Genomic DNA, 17846 nt, shown 5'->3' on the forward strand with positions numbered 1-17846 from the left:
CTGGAACTTCAAGCGTTCAAATAGATGGTGTGAAGAAAGTTCTTGATGATGCCTTTACTATCAAGGATTTAGGGGAACTGAAATACTTTATGGGAATAGAAATATCCAGATCTTCTGAAGGAACATTTTTGTCTCAGAGAAAATACATAAAAGATATTCTTACAGATGCTGGTATGGAGGAATGTGAACCTGCTATTACTCCTTTGTCTACTGGTCTGAAGTTGTCAACTGATGTGGGTGATATTCTGGATGAACCTGATGTATATAGAAGATTGGTAGGTAGGTTATTGTATCTTGGAATTACAAGGCCAGATTTGTCTTATGTTGTTCAACATTTGAGTCAGTTTATGCATAATCCAAGGGCTCCACATCTTAGAGCTGCTTCGCATGTGCTAAGATATTTAAAGGGTTCTATGGACTCAGGTTTGTGGTATACTGCAGACACAGATTTAAATCTGTCAGCCTATAGTGATGCAGATTGGAGTGGCTGCCAATTTAGCAGCAGATCTCTAAGTGCTTACACAGTATTTCTTGGTTCAAATTTGGTTTCATGGAAGACTAAGAAGCAAAGATCAGTGAGTCATTCTTCTATTCAAGCAGAGTACAGAAGTATGTCTGTCACTACTTGTGAACTTGTTTGGTTGCATGGTTTACTTGAAGATTTGCAAATACAAGTTCAACTGCCTATTTCTCTGATGTGTGATAATGTTTCAGCTGAACATTTAGCACAAAATCCTATGATTCATGACAAGACTAAGCATCTAAAGAGAGATATGCACTATGTAAGGGAACAAGTTGAAGAAGGTTTCATACAAACTGTGCATGTTTCTTCAGAGAGCCAGCTAGCAGATTTGCTTACAAAGCCTCTGGTATCTCATCAGCATTAGACATTATGTTCCAAACTTGGACTTCTCTCATCCAGTCTAGCTTGAAGGGGGTGTATTAAATATATTATTTCATTTATGATGTCAGATATTTAGTTGTAACTAACTTGTGTATAAATAGCTTAGTCTTCACTTATTCTCATTTGTACAATACATTTCTAATACTTCAATATACAATTTCTCTCGATTCTTCCTCATTCTCTCTACAATTCTATAGATGTGCGTGTAGGGTCTTTCACATGCTTGCCCAATGCCCATGACGGACAACGTCTAATGTGAACGAGCTTGTGAAGAGCCAAAGAGCATGACACACCTTCATAGCTAATAATAATCCGAATACATCATCAATACAACTATACAAGTACTATTAATCGAATCGTAAATCTAGCGCATACACATCATAATTTTGAGATAGGGAGGTGATAGAAAGTAGCTTGAGAAATGTAAAGCAGCTTCTTCGTATCTTTTAGTTTGATTTCAATTGATACTACTGTTAAGTTTCTTCCACTCCTCAAAACTTTTCCATCAGCAACCAACTCAGCCTGCACCACATGCATATAGTACTTGTAACTTAGATAATTAATAACTCGTAATTGCAATAAAATTGTCTAGTTATATTCTATGACTTACATTCATTGAAGCAGCAGAAAGGTAGGATATGCTTTGTTCGCCAAGAAACAATGGCTTCTCCTCCCCTCCCATGGTTCGAGCACACGCTGTGGCTAGCCTTTCGGCCACACTTGCCACTACTCCTCCTTGCAACCCCTCATAGTAGTTCTGAATGAAATAAAACACCATACATGATTATCAAGTTTAAATTACTCAATGTATGATCGTCGCGTACAAATAAAAGTATAGTGGCACACTAGCGGGTACCAGGTTTAAACCTTTTAAAGCTTATACATGACGATGTAATTTAAATCAAACTCTAAGCCAAACACATGGAATACTTGACAAATCATAGAATATACAGTACTTTGTATCATTTTCTATTTCATTTATACACCTTTTTATTACACGCATCACACGCATATTGTTGTTGAAACTTTGAAGTTTCCAAAAAAGAAACGATAGGTGTATTACATACTTGTATAATCAGATCAAAAGATTTAGATAGGACTAGATCTTCATATATGGAGCATTTTTTACTTTGATTTGCTTATTATCAAATATCTTAATTATATATTGTTGAAAATTAAAAATTTAGAAAATTAATTATTGAGATATATCATGTAATATCCCATCTAATAGTATTTTTAAGCATTAGTGGACAAACGCAATCATACAACTATGCAAAAGATCAGAGCAAATGCTAAGCATATTTATGTTACCTTATACAAGTCAATCTAACTTGAAATTATTTGCACTTGTACAAAACATACAAATCTGACTATTATGTAATACGTATGATAAGGGAAAAAAAAACGTGCATAATCGATGTATGGAATGTAAGTGTTGATAAGTACTTAATATAGATCGAGTAGTTACTTACGACGAAAGGAGGTAGAACGGAAAAGGAGCAAGTAACACGACCACGAGAAATGGAATCGACTTTGAGAAAACGAACCATTAGTTGTGACATGTAGTCATGACTATTAGTGTTTAAGGGCAGTGACTCAAGTGAGCTACCCAATTCTTCAAAGAAATCTAATGTTCTTGCTGCAGCTTTTTCTAAAACTAGTTGTTGTTCATGTTGATGGTCTACTTTTTTCTTAGAATCATCCATTTTTGCAATTCCACAAATCTTTCTATTTTTAGGAGAGAGAAAGTGAAATAAATAGAGCAAGTGGAGTATGTGGTAGTGTGATATGGTAGGTGTTTCTAGTTCTATGTAAAGGTGCAATAATGATGTGATAAATTGTCAATAATAATGTAAACGTGCATAGTAATTACACTAATACATTGCTCACAAAAAAAACACTAATACTATTACTCTTTAATGAGGGTTGGTCTAGATATTTTAGGAAAGTATCCAATGATATCAACCGGCCGCTTTTATTCATCGCACAAAAATTGTTTCGTACATTTGTACTTTGTCTTGTATTTAATTGTTACACTTTTTGTGGTGGTGATAAAAAAAAAAAAAAAAAAAAGTACTCTCTAAAATGGTATAGTAAAATGGAATAAAATACTACTCCATATCTCCGTTTCATATTATTTACAATGATTTGACATAAAGTGTGACAAAAAAGTGTCTAATCATTGTAAATAATATGAAATGGAGATTGGGGATTTTAATTAAAGTGGAAAAAAATATATTAAAATGTGATATTATTTAATGAAAAGAACCGCGAACGGTGTTTAAGGTTCTAATGTATTGAACCGCTATCGCCGTTAGCGGTTCTTTTAATTAAAGAGGAAAAAAAATTAAAGTGTGATATTATTTAATTAAAAGAATCATTAACGGTGTTGCCGCTATACCAAAATTTTAAAAAAATGAAATAAACTTTAACGAACCTTACACCAATCCTACGTGGACAATATGGTGAGAATAAATTTTTATACCAATGCAAATAGAGAATTAATTTACATTAAAGCAATTTTTAGGAAAATTGTTCCTTACAAACAAATCCTTATCTTATAAAAAGTATAAGATTACTCTTATGAATATTGTCTTGTCAATTTTCCATTTAAAAATGTGCATTTACATGTTTACCCTCAATTATATGTCATCTTTTTATTTTGCATTCATTAAAACTAATTGTTTTTCTTAAAAAAATCTATTAAGAATAATAGAATAATTATACCCCTAAAATATTTATTTATATGTTTTTCCTCATAAATGTAGCCAACAACTACAAAAACTATTGAACAAAGCTAGCTATAGCGAGCGCATCGCGTGTGTTAGCTTCCCTAGTTCTTTTTTTTTTTTTTTTTTTTTTTGGGTGAACGAGAGGGGCAAGCCCCAAGCTTAAAATAATAAAAGTCTAATATAAGTACATAACATCTTAGAACTAATTACATCATGTTACTAAATTCGATCAATAATCGCCTTGATAATAAATTTCATTTGAATCAATACAATATGTGATTTAGCACTAATTTGGTTTGAATTTACTGATGTAGAATTGTTTGGGTGAAAATACTCGTGTGATTTTCTAAATACTTACATGATGTGAGAGTTGAAAAGAGAGAAATAATAAAAAGATAAAATAAGAGTGAGGACCATATGTTGAGAGAGATGTCTTTCGTACTACATAATAAAAAAAATATGAAAAAATATCCAAAAATAAAAAAAAGTAATGTACTTAAAAAAACTTAGGAAGTATATAAAGTTATAAACAACATGGCATGGATCGGAGCCCTTTTAGAGTGAGGGGAATTGTAGGAAAATATTCGCCCTCAACTTGCCTCTAACAATTCTTACCACTATATCAAGTAAGGAGTATTACTTTGTAGAGTGATTCATATAATTGGCTGCAGGCGATCAAGGTGGGCTCAATCCGACTTTAGGCAGAATACAAACATAAAAAATCGGCTGTTTTTTTTTTTTTTTTTTTTTTTTTGGTAGGACAAACCATTGGCAAGCATTTTATATAAGAGCTTTCCAAAAGCATAGATTAAAATGATTCCAACAATATACGGGTAATATTTAACTAGAGCCTAAATGAGCATACGAAATATTACATACTCCCTCCGTGCGTAAATTAATGGCTATTTCTAATATTTATTACTCACATAATAAAGAGAAATAGGTATCTAATAAAAGGACGAAAAGAGTAATACGGAGTAGTATACTACATCAGTACATGAACTCGTATTAATTATAGATTTATAAGGGTGACACAATATATGGTACTCCTTTGGTCCTTCCTATATGCACGCTACCACAAATCTACAATGTAATTAGCCGCCCTCGGCAGACGGCTAACATAATTTTTGGACACATGAAAAGATAGCCTACCAAATATTTTTTGTAAATTTCTAATTCAAAAAGAATGGTGACAAGCTGGAAAACGGGTCAATAAAAATAATTAAGAGAGACTAATTAATTAAGTTCCCATATAAATCAACTCTGTCTTTGACATTCCCATTCTCTGTTTTCTGTCTCTCCTCGTTTTTTCTGAGAAAAACCAAAAGAGAGACAGAACAATATTATTCATAAACATTAAATTAAATTCCAATTAATTTTGTAAACCAAAGTTTTAATTTTTATTATTGGGATTTGAATAAAAATGGCTCAGGGAAAGCTTGAAGTCCTCCTCGTCTCTGCCAAAGGCCTTGACAACTCTGATTTCCTCTGTAATTTTCTCTCTCTTTATTTTCATTTTTATATTTGACGATCAATTTACATAATTATTTTGTTGTATGATAATAATCGCATTTTATCTTTGATTTGGCGTTATGATATCTCTTGATCTCACATTAAGAAAATTGAAATGTTGATTTTTTAGATTTGAGATTTTGATCAAAGAAAGTTGAGATTTTTGTTTGATTAAATGGTGGACATTATATAATTAGGACTAGAAATTTGCGATTATGATGAATTGATTGTTATTTGCTAATGATCATAATTTTGTTGGTCAACTTTCTTTCGACCTAACCCACCTCTAATTGCGGGAGTATTTTGATCATCATCTTTTGACCCTCTTTTTGTTAAAGTCTTTACATTTTATTGTTACACCCAAATTATTTTATTCCTTGTTTTAAGGTTTCACTTTTCTTTTGTTGTCGGACTAAGAAGGGGTGCAACTTCTTATATACACCCGAGTGTACCTCCAAATTATTTTATTCCTTGTTTTATGGTTTCACTTTTCTTTTGTTGTCGGATTCAGGAGGGGTGCAATTTTTTACATACACGGGAGTGTACCTAGGGTCGGGAAAATGTGAGATTTGTTAAGTGAGATCTTACACCTAAACGAAAGGCAGATTTTTGACCAGTATCAACAATTATCTTTAGTGTAAAAATTTAAATATGATGTGTTTAATGGAAATATGGAATTATGAGTGAATGGGTTTAGCAGGTTATTAAGCTTGAACAAGTTTTTTCGTTCATATTCCAAACAAAAAAAAAAAAAAAAAAGGAAATAATAATAAAATGAATGTGGGTTATTTGGCCATTGATGATGTGCAATCATGATTCCTAATTTCTTTCTTGTTTTGTTGAGATTTCTTTATTTGAGTCTGAATCTGGTCCATAGAATACCATTATTTTGAATAATAAACATTAATATCATTGTTTTTTTTGTTGCTAAGGTAACATGGGGGATTTTTCTCTAAAGATATAACATGACAAATTTGTTCAATAACAACCTTAGCATTAATAAGATGGAATCTTTCCACCCCAACAAGTTGTCTCTTATAATTGACATTTTATCATACTGTATGTTATAAATTGATTGAATGTTTGTTGATGTTATTCAGCTAGCATGGATCCATATGTCATTCTTACTTGCCGCACTCAAGAACAGAAGAGTAGCATTGCAAAAGGTGCGTCTTAGGCTCTTAGAACTCGCACCAGTATGGTCTCGTATTTCATTTGATGTGCAACTATTTGATAAGTGCTAGCCATCCCTTATGTGCAAACTAATGGAAAAGCCGAAAATTAACTAAGCTTGTCATACTGATGAACCATGGCAGCAGATGAAGGATCAGCCCCGGAATGGAATGAGACATTTTTGTTTACTGTCTCAGGACATGTTCCTGAACTCCATCTCAAACTTATGGACAAGGATACCTTTACTGCTGATGATTTTGTTGGCGAGGCAAAGTAAGATGGATAGATTTGTTGTCTGATAACCTTAAGTATAGTCCACAAAATGTTAGAAATCGCGTCTTTTTAGTAAGATTATTACTGAAGACAATTCTGAAAGTTTTCATCTGTATGTCATTGCAGCATTCCTCTGAGTGTAGTTTTTGAGGAAGGAAGTCTTCCACCAACATCTTACAATGTAGTCAAAGATGGAGAATTCAAGGGGGAAATCAAAGTCGGACTTACTTTCACTCCTGAGGTAACCGCTAATCTATAACTTATTGTGACAATATGGTGATGTTCTGTAACTATTTTAACTCCTTGCAATTAGCTAGTGCGCGATTGTCTCACTTGAGACTCCATCAATATCCCAATGCATGATTAATGATCTATATATAATTAATCGCAGGCATACCATAGCCGTGATCTTCCAGAGGAGGAATTCGGTGGATGGAAACAATCATCATCCAACTAAATTAGAGAGTTCTAGCTACTGCAGGTGGTGGTGCAATTTACTTGTTTCTTTGGCATTTCAGCAATCAGAAGACGTCAGATTTTCCTTACTGCTAGGACAGTTCTTTTTGTCATATTTTTAGATTTCTCTGTTTGTTTCAATTTTGAAGTACTTCACCAATCACCTGAGTAACTGAGTTTGTTTGGAAGTTATGAATTTTAATGGAACAATATTTTTACAATATTCAAGATTGTTGGTAAATCTACCTTTTACTTGGTTTCAGTTGTTGGTGCAAGTAGCAATACATTTCTTTATACAAGTAGAATTTTGCATTCAAGACTTAAAATTAAAGATAAGGGAAAAAAAAATGGATTCGTCATAGGGTTAACTAATGGAAAACTTAAGGCACAAGTTTCCAATCCCGTCAAACGTTCAAAAAATTAGTTTCTGGAACAAATTGGAAAACAAGCTGTAAGATTAACACCAGGTGCCGCAGTTTCTTATGGTACTTCAGGAGTACTTAAGACTAATTCGCACTCGCATTAATATTGTAACAAAGAATATGTTCTACATGTTAAATTTACAGATGTCGCAACTTCACCCAATAAAGAAAAGAAAATCACAGTGGAGGAGAATGAAGAGAGAAAGACAATTTGTAATGTCTACAACAATACAACAACAGTTAAACTGAGTCATGAAAATCAAGCCCAAAAGACTCACTTCCTGCAGCACTGTGCCCCTGAATTTGTAGGAGAAGGTAATCCCAATTCCTTACATAGTTCATCATCAGGGTGCAAGGTGCCAGGGATAGCACCAAATGCCGTTCGTGTAAACTCAGTACCCGATACTGCGTTATGTATGTATGCTGAGGCATCTTCCAATTTTTTCTTCACATTAGAGGAGGATAAGGAGGCAAACTTTTTAGAGGAGGATGTTCTAGAAAGTTTGGGGGTTGTCCCTTGGTCCAACTCAGCAGCCTTTAGAAATCGTTCTGTAGCAGCTGCCCATGACAACTCGTGCCTCTGTGAATCAGTCAAGGGGGCTGGCTGTTCAGCCAATGCTTTACGTGTTGTTGCAACAAATTCTTCACCATTGTCATACATACGACAGTTAGGGAATTGCTTAAAGAATTCATTAGATGGATGGTTGGCACACACGACAATCTTTCCCATGGCTAATGCTTCCGCTGTTGTCGTGCAGACTACATCTGTTGTGCTTGGATTGAGGAACACTTTGTAACTGAAAATACAGTGCAAGGAAACAAATATAAGAGAAAGGTATTTCAAAATACTACAACTTGTAAACTTTACTATTTTGGTAACAGTGAGGAATGCTAGATAATTAATTTGACCGTCAGTGTCACAAAATCACTGGAGAGAACAACATTATGGTAGAAGCCCATGACAACTCAAAATACAAATGTGGCTACAGAGTACAGACAACATACGACACTAAAGAAGCTGAAAATTCCCTTATTCTAGTCTTGTTTCTTTAGATCTAGTAGACTAGAATAGGTAGACTGAGCAAGGGCATATGGTGTCTATACTTTATAGTCTATTTTATCTAAATAATTGTATTAGTTGACTCACACACCCATAAAACTAAAGTGGTCTCCTTATTTCACAATGTAAGGTCATTGACAAGGCCTCAATCAATTACATTTCATGGCCTATGCCCTCTTGGCTGTTGCCAACCACTCAAGGCTAAGAAGGCCCTTATAGAAGATTTTCATCCATGAGCTTAAGATCCTTCCAAAAGCATTTAAAGAAAATCAAGGGGAACCACCTCAGCAAGAAATGACCAAGGCATGGGCCATAGGCCTGTACAAGTATATCGCACAACATCATTTTACTCGCTTATTTAAAATAATCTATATCACATGAGAAAGGAGTTGAATCTACAGCAAATTTTATTGGCAGACGCTACAAAATGAATTTTTGTGGTGAAAATGTTAAAATTGAACCTAATTAATTGTCTCTTGCTGAAAACATTGTGAAAAAGGGAATATAGGACATGAGGCTAGAACTTACTCGTGAAACAGGGGATCAGCATGATCTCGTCCAGGATGGACTCGTACAGGCAGTTCCAGTTTCTTAGCTGCCACCTTGACTTCATTAGAGTCCTCTCCATTACCATAGAGATCTACTTCCAGACCAACTAGCTCTTTCTGATGGTCTTTAAGAAGTTTAAGCAGCTCCTTGTATCCTTTATTCCAAATCATTTTACCTATGTAATAGGCCCCTTTAGTGAAGGCGAGTTTCCCATCTTCAAGTTCATCTTTCTTTTTTTTGCCAGTCTCAAGAAATTTGGGATTTACTCCATGGACATTGCATATTACAGATCTTGGAAGATCCTGAGTAGCTGCAGACAATCGAATTACCTGTTAATGATGAGTCATAAAAACGATTAGAAAGCATAAAATATGAAGTAAATAAGTAACTAAATAATATAAATAAATAGTCGGGGTGGCACATAAAAGAGATTGAACAGCCATATATTTCACATATACATGAACAGGAATCAGTTCGTTTACACTTTACACTTCGCAGGTGACTAAGTCGCAAGATTATCTGCAAGTTCTCTATATTATTGGAAGGGAGGAAGATAAGTTCAGATATTATGATAATAGAGGCAAAATGATTAGTCTCTAATCAGTGCTGCAAAGAGAATTTGACTACTGTCTTTCACAGGAAGATTCTGCAGACTAGAGTTTGCATAAAGATAAACCATGATAAGCTTAAGAGTAAGAATGATTTCCCTCAACTCACTAATTTTCCTCTGGAACTCAAACAGCATAATATATGGCCTCTTTTTTTTTTTTTTTTTTGAAAGAATATATGGCCTCTTTTAGACGTGAGGGACTGATGTCATAATATATGGCCTCATTTAGCATGCATATGTCAATATTAGTTCTGAATATCATCTGCATCTCTTAATATAGAAAAGACTTTATTAAGTTAAGCAATACAAGTAAAAGAAAACCAATTTTCACGCAAATGAGCAGAGTCTTAAACATCCACCTTGTCGCAGTAGATACTGATCACCCAACTATTTATATGCTTCAGAAGAAATGCTTGGGCAGCATTTTTCTCTCGTCTAACATATTCTAGGTAATTGGTGTGGACTATCCCAATGACCAGCCGGAACTTTGCTTTCCATCTTTTTCCATGATGATACCATGTTAGATGCTCAGGTTCCTCAAGGACAGCAATATCTGCCTCTTCATCTGATATAATTTCAGTAATATCTCCCACAGGAAGAATACTCCTTTTATCTGTAGAAAACTGCAGTAAGGGTTTAATCTACAGTTGTTAGTACCAGAGATTACAAAAAAACAAAAAATACTTTGAATAAGAAACAGATTACTTCCCCCACACCAGAGAGCAACTCAAATTAATGGCTTATATTATCATGCAAAAAAGTTGCATTTAAGAGTAGAAAAGTAGGTATTTTAAGGATTCAAAAAATGTATACACAAGGCACAAATAAACTTCTTCAACGAACAAGCAATGAAGCAGACATTGACAGCATCATTGGCATTAGGCATGCTCCATTGCTCTCTCCTGTCCTCCCTTCTTCTACAGGTTTCTAAAGATTTTGGTATGAGAAATTGATTTAAATAGGGTACAAAATCTCTTTAGATGATTATCAGACAAAGACAAACTGCAAAGATCAAAAGTCAAATCAATTATTTTAATATCAACTTTTGCTTGACAGAGTTTAAGAGCCTTGAATAATTGAATGGACCTAGCAAACTAACATCAATATGTTCAAGCTTGAACGAACCCATCTAACTGATATCAACATTTCATGCTTGAATGACCCCAACCGTGCTAACATCAATGTTTTCAAGCTTGAACGAACCCAACAATACTAACATAAGAGTTCTGCTATCATTGCCACCAGCCCACCACAACAGCAACAATTTGCAGCAGACAAATTACTCATTAGACATAACACATTAGTCTAGTAGTAGTACTTACCCTTCCAGGATAAAATTTTATTTCAAACCGAGATATGAATCCAGTCCTGTCTTCAAGCCATTTGCGCACATACGCCTCGTGCTCTAGGGCTGACTTGAATGTTATGTTGTCAGGGTATACAAGTCCTTGATCTTTAAGAGACAACCAAGGAATTACCAGAGTAACCTTCCTCTCCCCATCTTTTGCAAGATAGCAAGCACGAAACAATGGATTTACAGCAGTACCAGTCATCCATGGTAAGCTGGCAGTGGTATATATTGCAATTTGCTGCTTCTTAGTCATTTAGACATCAGCTTGAATGTAGAATAAGAACAATGAGAATAAATGTTGAAAAGAACTTGGTGCAAACCGAGTTTTCAAGGCTCTCTTTGACAAACCGCGATACGGATCAAACTGAAATGGAAAACAGTGATTACAAATTCTGCACTGGTAAAGTTCACTATCAAAAGAAACTAAGATAAAAAGAAGCCAAATGTAGAAGACAACAGAGAAGTCACTAGTCGTATACAAGCATCATACTTGAGTAACTTGACTAATTGACTGTGACCATGTCCGTGGCAGGAAAATTCACAACGCAACTCAAAGCTTCCCTCCTGACCCCAAAATCCCAAATCCCTGTTCCTGATCCAATTTGTGGCAACTAAATCTAATAATTGCTGATTACAACCTTAGCCAGAATAAGCCATTCAAAATTTCAAATGACACAGCTAGTTTGCATCTTTGTCTTAAGCCTCACGTACTGTCAACCTTGATCATTATTGGCATTCTGGGGATATTTGATCTGTATCGCATATCCTCCTTTTTTCCATAACCTCCAAAATTATTGAGAATTGTGACAATAGAAGCTATAATATCCAGTACAGCCCTTCCATGAGAACCACTCTTGCAGAAGTGCTGCTAAAACTTACTGCACATAATGCACGTCATTGATATGTATGAAACTGTCATATGATGAAATCAATATTAAATGAAACTGCTTCATATTATCGCTATGTAAACTTTTATCGATAATGTAGCTTCAATCACTGGGCATCACACTTAAGACAACTCCCACCAAAAAAAAGAAACTGCTCATATTAGATTTTCATTTCGCATAGCCCAAAGTTTCCATATTGCCCTTGTATGTGGATATTTGTTTCATACAAATGCCCTTGTATGTGGATATATTTGTTTTCCCCAGTAAATAATCATCAATAATTTAGTAAGGTGTGCTAGTTTTGTACTAGGCTTGCTAATTCAATTATCCACCAATATCATACTCACCATAATATCATAGCATTTCCCCAATTCCAAAATCACTAAAGTTTCAGTGCAAAAAACCAACATAGCATTTCTCCAATGTTCACTCTCAATAATCACCATAAACTTTCCAACTCACCCAAAAGTTCACTGTTCATTTCTTCCTTTAAACCTAAGTACAAATGATTTACCCCAATTCCATTAATTATTTTTTCCTAAAACCCATGTCAATTACATACTTAAACAACCATTTCAACACTCAGGACAAACTAGTGAAACATTTAAGATCAAATTTGACATATCAAATCCCCTAATCAGCATATATGAGTTCTTTCAAAACCTTAAATTGATCATACATACTTTAATCTGCTTCAATACCTTTAACTATTCATAAATACTGCAAAAAAAAAAAAAAAAAAAAAAAGAAAATCCTATTTTGCAAATGAAAATTCCAACTTTCTTACAAACCCTTGAATCAATCCTCAAAAATCCCAAAATAGAACAACCCCACATATAAAATGCAACAAAAACACAACCCCATCTTACAAAAACGAAGTATAAAGGTTTCAATTTCATCCCATTTTAGGAACAATCAAAATTAACACTAAGAAAGTTTCAAGAAGTTAAAAGTTGTACCAGTAGTTCGTCCAAATTTTGGAAGATTGATGAAGAGTCAGCTTCACTCTTGGAGTACTTGTCTTCCAAGCTGAGAAAAATAGGAGAGAGAAAATGAGAAAGTTTCGCTTGACCAGCGGTTGATTTATATACAACGAACAACAGAGAAGAAGAGAGAATCTGCTGTATAATTCATTGGTATGAATAAAAAAAGAAGAAATGAAAAGAAGTAAACGTTATTCAAACGAATATTCGTTACTAAGATTGGTCGTTGCCCACATGTTTAGCCTTCCCTTCTGTTCTTGCATGGGCCCATTACATGAACTTTCCTAAGTTGTACAATTCTATTTTTATCACACCTCTACCCAAATAATGAAATTTTGTAACAAGTGTAAGAATTATTGTGTACACTCACACAATAAATATAGATGCTTTTTTTTTTTTTTTTTTTTTTAAGAAAATAAAAATAGATGATTAGATTAATTAGTAAAGGGGATGGTTTTAAGTTTTAACTCATTCAAGGTCTTTCAATCAAGACGTGAGAATACATCAACATTAGTTGGAAGAGCTTTTTTTTTGTATTTCGATTAAAAAGCCTAATGGACTAAAAGTAATTAGAGACGAAATTTGAATTAGCCAAAATCTAGTAGAGTTTGGATTATTACATAGATGATAGATGTATATATATATAAAAAAAATATATTATAATGATGTAAGTTTAACAAAATATCACTTCTGGTGTTTATGTTTCATTTTTCTTCAATCTATTAGTCTATCCTTAGAAACAATTTATTGGTTTATACATGAGATAAGGGCATCTTTAGAATCGTGTGTGTATACAATCCATAAAAAAGTTTAATACATAGTTTGATTTCATATCTTCTTGTATTTTGAGTTTTTTTTAATGGGGTTTATTTGCAAATCTACTACTCACAATATATATAATGAGGGGTACACGTCTTATTTGACAGGTTACTAAAAAAATAAAAACTTGTCAACTATCACATTGACTACGAGTATAAAAGTTTTGGTGTTCCACCCGATTTATCCTTTGAGCTAATCTGGATTCGGGACTAGATTATATTTGGGTGGTTAGGTTTCAATATATCCCAATTATTGTTGCGGAATATTGAACACGCAATCCTCACTCCCAAGTGCAGTTCCAACTTTGAACTGCACCAACACCTAATTGGTTGTTATCGATCCTCTATAAATCATATATATGTACACGAAAAAAGATACGGAGTATTTGTGACAAACAATTAAGAAAGAAATAAGGAAGCAAACGACTGGTAATTCGTAAGTTCGTTACAATTCTAGAACAAGCGTTCACAGGGCCACAGGGGAAGACAAACAGTGAACCCAAATTCCAAATTCTTCCAACAACATCAGAATCTCCCAATTTGTCGACTTTTGAACTAGGTATGATTTTCTCTCTCCTAAAACCCAATTTCATTTCATGTAATTCAGTCTCAAATTCGCAGTTTATTTGCAATGCGCTTTAAAATCTTGAGCTGGGAACTCATTTAATTTTGCTACTGTACCGATTAAGCAACGCATTTATTTATATTTCCTGATAAATTTTTCATTATTTTCAAAATTATCCCTTTTTTTTTAATTATAATCACGAATTAAGATGGTGCAGAACAACATAAAACAGCTGATTTTTCTGCTATAAATTCTAGGATTTGTGGTTGTTGCATTAAAAATTACTGGACAATTACCTAAAACATTTGTTTGTAGGTTGGTAAATTTATATTTTGTTTGGGAAAGTCGTTTTCTTTCCTTTTTTTGTGTATAAAATTTGCTGGGTTTTGTATTTGAGCTGCTTTATAGTATTCTATATGTTTGTATTTTTGGTGGCTAATTGACAGTTTCTGTGAAGTAGTTAATAAACTATATGAGGAACTTGCAGATGTAAATTCTTTTAAAAATTGCCTGTTATGCTCGATTTTGGACGTGTTCAATAATTATTTTCACAAAACATTACAGGAATTATATGTTTTGATGATTATGTTGCTAAAGTGTAGCTCTTTATAGTTTTTAATGAGAATGAATTACTGGAATAAAAATTTCACACTGGAGTGACATGATAAGAGTACTTACTTTCAGACTGCTACAGATATTTGATTGATTTTGCTATTAGTTAAGAGGAAAAGATGTTTTTGGGGCGTACCCATGGTCTTCCGGTGTATAGCTCACTGAATGAGGTGTTGTATCCGGACCACGAATCAGAAGTAGATGAGGATGAAGGAGGAGGTAGCTCTAGCCAGATTTTATATATGGCTTCCTTTGACGAACTTGCAAAGAATTACATTAACTATGAAACTATCATATGGCTTTCGATATCGTTACTGTTGGTTTTAGCTTGGGGAGTTGGGGCTATTATGTTGTTGTTTCTGCCCATTAGAAGATATGTGCTTCAGAAGGATATTTCCTCCCGAAAGCTGTATGTTACGCCAGCTGAAGTTGTCTACAAGGTAGAATTAGGTTGAACTTGTACATCTGGATTTATTTGAGGAGGGATTGGAAGTATATTTGACATTGCTGAACTCTGTTCTGACAGGCATCTAGACCTTCATATGTACCCTGTTGGAAGATGGTGACAACGGAGACACGAGTCCCTTTGTCCTTGGTGATTGATATAATTATAGAACAAGGTTTGAATTCTAAACCATGATAGTTTAATGTCCAAGAAATGCTTGACTGAGTATATATTTCTCCAACCATTCTTGCTTGAAGAAATGAATTAATGTTAATCCACTATGAAATCCCTGATAGTTTGCTGCTTTCATGCATGTAGTTCACTTACTTTGCTTTATATATTTAGGTTGCTTACAGTCTGTGTTTGGTATACACACCTTCAGAGTGGAGAGTATATCTCGTGGTAAGTCTGCTCCTGTGGATGAACTGCAGATTCAAGGGATATCTAATCCAGGACTTTTGCGGAAGGTATGGCACTGCACACTATCGTGCTTCCTTGTAACTGTTGCGCCTTTTACTTGCCTTGATCCCCTATAACAAAAGAAAAAAATTCATACGATTTAGCAACTTTGTTCTCTTGCATGGTTTACATTGTATCATTATGACAAAGTGATGTTAAGGACTAAGTAGATGGATTTGTGTGTGTCCTATCAACAGGTAATTATAACAGAAGCTTCAAAGGTTATTCGAGATGCTGGAAAGAAGATGAACCTTATGTCATCTTTAAATCAGAGACTTGCTTCTTCAAGACCATTATCCAAGAAGTGGAAGGTATGTCAATAATGGGACGATAACATAATTGACTTAACTCAAAACCTTGAGAACCGACACCTTATAATTTTTCTTCAGCATCAATGAACCGAACATGATGTCTATCTGTCTCTCCAGTGCCTAATTTATGTCAAAAATATATAGTAATAAATGGCACCAATGTTAGTAATGTCTCTTAATATTAGAGTCAAACTGAAGACTAATCGAGTTGCTATGTTTTTATATGACCATGAATATGTTTTAATGAAAATATTTGCTTATGAAGAATGACGGGATAACTGGGGTGATAATGTGATATGTAACTTCCATGAAAGTTGACTACTTCTTACTATCCTTGCATTTGTTATGCGCAATTACAGGCTGAAAATTCTTCATTTCCTGTGCCTACGGAGCACAGAGGAATGGTTTCTGAAGAGCTGTTTCTGAGTAAACTGGACAAAGTGGATCAATCTGTTAAGGTATGTAGTTTCCTTGATCCTCTATCTGTAGTTATGAAGTTAGCGATTTGAGTTTGAGGTTTTACACTTATCAGATTTGAAATTGCCTCCAGTAATTTGGCATCATCAAAGTTCCATGATATCTTGATTTTTTCTGATTATTTGGGTTGACTGACAAGATGATATGCATGTGTTCACTTGCTTCAGTAAATCGTATCAGTTGTGCATGTTCTACTTTTAAGTTTACCTTAATTCTTCTTTCCCTGATGACCAGAAAATTGAGTTTCTTATCGACAAATCCCGAATCTCACCAAAGTTAGCTGAAAGATGTGAAGATGTAGCTCCAAGTTTGTAAGTATTCTTCATCCATGTTCGGCCAACTGTAAGACAAGAGTTAAAAGTGTAAGGTGTAACCAATCTTCCGTGCATATTAATGTTGAAGATCATTCTTGCAGCCTACAGGATGTCAGATAGATAGTTAGATACGACTCGTTTCTGTACAGTGTATATACTTCGTATATTACTGTGACTTTATGTCTTTATGTAGGTTTTGCAATTCCTTGTAAACCTTTGTATTCCTTTGTGCTAATGCTTATCAATCTTTGTTGCCTCATAAATTGTAATAGCATGTTTCCAGATTACACCAGGCATAGATGAGCCTCATTTTGTTTCCCGTTTACGCCACGAGGCATAGATGAGCCAAGTGAGTGATTAATTTGGAAGCTCTTGTATGTTGTATCCGCGATTGTCCATCAACAAGCATAATGATACTTTGTCATTCTCATAGCATCTTACTCGCTATCTATATACCATGACTAATCCAAACAGTCCTAGTGTCCGTGATTGTTTAACCACAAGCAAAAGTGCACAATTCTTATACCGTGATTGTCCATCAACAAGCATAATGATCTACTTTGTGATTCTCATAGCATCTTACTTGCGCTATATACCATGACTAATCCAAACAGTCCTAGTGTCCGCAGTTGTTTAACACAAGCAAGCACAATTCTTATACCAAGTTAATGTTAAGTTCACCACTATTCCTACTCAACATGTCACTTTATTTTTTATTAAACAATTATTATTGCGGAGTAATATCAATCCTTAACTAAATTAAAGTTAATCTAAAAAATAAATGGATTAAAATATCGTTATTAAAAAAAAAAAAAAAACAAAATTTCTCATTTTAGCTGAAATTTTTTTTTTTAAAAAATAAACCATGTTCTCAATCAAAATCTTAATTCTATCGTATCCCAAATTGCTTTTTTTTTTTTTTAACAAGTACCC

General features: G+C 34.1%; 4 protein-coding genes across 7 annotated transcripts; 2 read left to right on the forward strand and 2 right to left on the reverse strand.

Annotated features, from left to right (window-relative positions):
* Nucleotides 1–1160: 1160 nt before the first annotated feature.
* Nucleotides 1161–2610, reverse strand: LOC145584443 (uncharacterized). The gene is made up of 3 exons (XM_081641283.1): nucleotides 2377–2610; nucleotides 1515–1661; nucleotides 1161–1426 (listed from the first exon to the last, which is right to left on the reverse strand). Exons 1-3 carry the CDS (start codon nucleotides 2608–2610, stop codon nucleotides 1283–1285), a joined length of 525 nt encoding a protein of 174 aa, XP_081497409.1. The 3' UTR covers nucleotides 1161–1282.
* Nucleotides 2611–4928: 2318 nt separating this feature from the next.
* On the forward strand, nucleotides 4929–7312 carry LOC145585695 (elicitor-responsive protein 3-like). 2 transcript variants are annotated; one of them, XM_081642402.1, is made up of 5 exons: nucleotides 4929–5126; nucleotides 6249–6314; nucleotides 6465–6594; nucleotides 6721–6835; nucleotides 6986–7312. In XM_081642402.1, the coding sequence occupies exons 1-5, from the start codon at nucleotides 5060–5062 to the stop codon at nucleotides 7049–7051; spliced, it is 444 nt and encodes a 147-aa protein (XP_081498528.1). In that variant the 5' UTR covers nucleotides 4929–5059; the 3' UTR covers nucleotides 7052–7312. The 2 variants fall into 2 exon arrangements, with proteins under 2 accessions (XP_081498528.1, XP_081498529.1); XM_081642403.1 differs by having other exon boundaries at nucleotides 4933–5126; nucleotides 6468–6594.
* A 110-nt stretch (nucleotides 7313–7422) lies between these two features.
* On the reverse strand, nucleotides 7423–13120 carry LOC145586775 (digalactosyldiacylglycerol synthase 2, chloroplastic-like). 2 transcript variants are annotated; one of them, XM_081643692.1, is made up of 6 exons: nucleotides 12889–13120; nucleotides 11533–11920; nucleotides 11014–11406; nucleotides 10051–10314; nucleotides 9061–9410; nucleotides 7423–8269 (listed from the first exon to the last, which is right to left on the reverse strand). In XM_081643692.1, exons 3-6 carry the CDS (start codon nucleotides 11293–11295, stop codon nucleotides 7747–7749), a joined length of 1419 nt encoding a protein of 472 aa, XP_081499818.1. In that variant the 5' UTR covers nucleotides 11296–11406; nucleotides 11533–11920; nucleotides 12889–13120; the 3' UTR covers nucleotides 7423–7746. The 2 variants fall into 2 exon arrangements, with proteins under 2 accessions (XP_081499818.1, XP_081499817.1); XM_081643691.1 differs by lacking the exon at nucleotides 11533–11920 and having other exon boundaries at nucleotides 12889–13119.
* A 1009-nt stretch (nucleotides 13121–14129) lies between these two features.
* On the forward strand, nucleotides 14130–17296 carry LOC145585696 (uncharacterized). 2 transcript variants are annotated; one of them, XM_081642405.1, is made up of 7 exons: nucleotides 14130–14289; nucleotides 14980–15347; nucleotides 15434–15527; nucleotides 15698–15819; nucleotides 16009–16122; nucleotides 16482–16580; nucleotides 16834–17296. In XM_081642405.1, exons 2-7 carry the CDS (start codon nucleotides 15027–15029, stop codon nucleotides 16912–16914), a joined length of 831 nt encoding a protein of 276 aa, XP_081498531.1. In that variant the 5' UTR covers nucleotides 14130–14289; nucleotides 14980–15026; the 3' UTR covers nucleotides 16915–17296. The 2 variants fall into 2 exon arrangements, with proteins under 2 accessions (XP_081498531.1, XP_081498530.1); XM_081642404.1 differs by having other exon boundaries at nucleotides 14990–15347.
* Nucleotides 17297–17846: the final 550 nt, after the last annotated feature.

Source organism: Chenopodium album, chromosome 16 (genome assembly GCF_948465745.1).
Source record: "Chenopodium album chromosome 16, dcCheAlbu1.1, whole genome shotgun sequence".
In the NCBI taxonomy this organism is placed as follows: Eukaryota; Viridiplantae; Streptophyta; class Magnoliopsida; order Caryophyllales; family Amaranthaceae; genus Chenopodium; species Chenopodium album.

Excerpts from the sequence above, each read along its gene's own strand:
- LOC145584443 (XM_081641283.1), bottom strand. The coding sequence starts at position 2,610 with ATGGATGATTCTAAGAAAAAAGTAGACCATCAACATGAACAACAACTA. Across the intron at positions 1,662-2,376 it reads CCGTTCTACCTCCTTTCGTC|AACTACTATGAGGGGTTGCA; the intron begins GTAAGTAACTAC and ends TATTTCATTCAG. Across the intron at positions 1,427-1,514 it reads TTTCTGCTGCTTCAATGAAT|GCTGAGTTGGTTGCTGATGG; the intron begins GTAAGTCATAGA and ends CATGTGGTGCAG.
- LOC145585695 (XM_081642402.1), top strand. The coding sequence starts at position 5,060 with ATGGCTCAGGGAAAGCTTGAAGTCCTCCTCGTCTCTGCCAAAGGCCTT. Across the intron at positions 5,127-6,248 it reads TGACAACTCTGATTTCCTCT|CTAGCATGGATCCATATGTC; the intron begins GTAATTTTCTCT and ends GATGTTATTCAG. Across the intron at positions 6,595-6,720 it reads GATTTTGTTGGCGAGGCAAA|CATTCCTCTGAGTGTAGTTT; the intron begins GTAAGATGGATA and ends ATGTCATTGCAG.
- LOC145586775 (XM_081643692.1), bottom strand. The coding sequence starts at position 11,295 with ATGACTAAGAAGCAGCAAATTGCAATATATACCACTGCCAGCTTACCA. Across the intron at positions 10,315-11,013 it reads TAAAATTTTATCCTGGAAGG|TTTTCTACAGATAAAAGGAG; the intron begins GTAAGTACTACT and ends CCCTTACTGCAG. Across the intron at positions 8,270-9,060 it reads GCTGATCCCCTGTTTCACGA|TTACAAAGTGTTCCTCAATC; the intron begins GTAAGTTCTAGC and ends CTGTATTTTCAG.
- LOC145585696 (XM_081642405.1), top strand. The coding sequence starts at position 15,027 with ATGTTTTTGGGGCGTACCCATGGTCTTCCGGTGTATAGCTCACTGAAT. Across the intron at positions 15,528-15,697 it reads TGATATAATTATAGAACAAG|GTTGCTTACAGTCTGTGTTT; the intron begins GTTTGAATTCTA and ends TTATATATTTAG. Across the intron at positions 16,581-16,833 it reads AAGTGGATCAATCTGTTAAG|AAAATTGAGTTTCTTATCGA; the intron begins GTATGTAGTTTC and ends CCTGATGACCAG.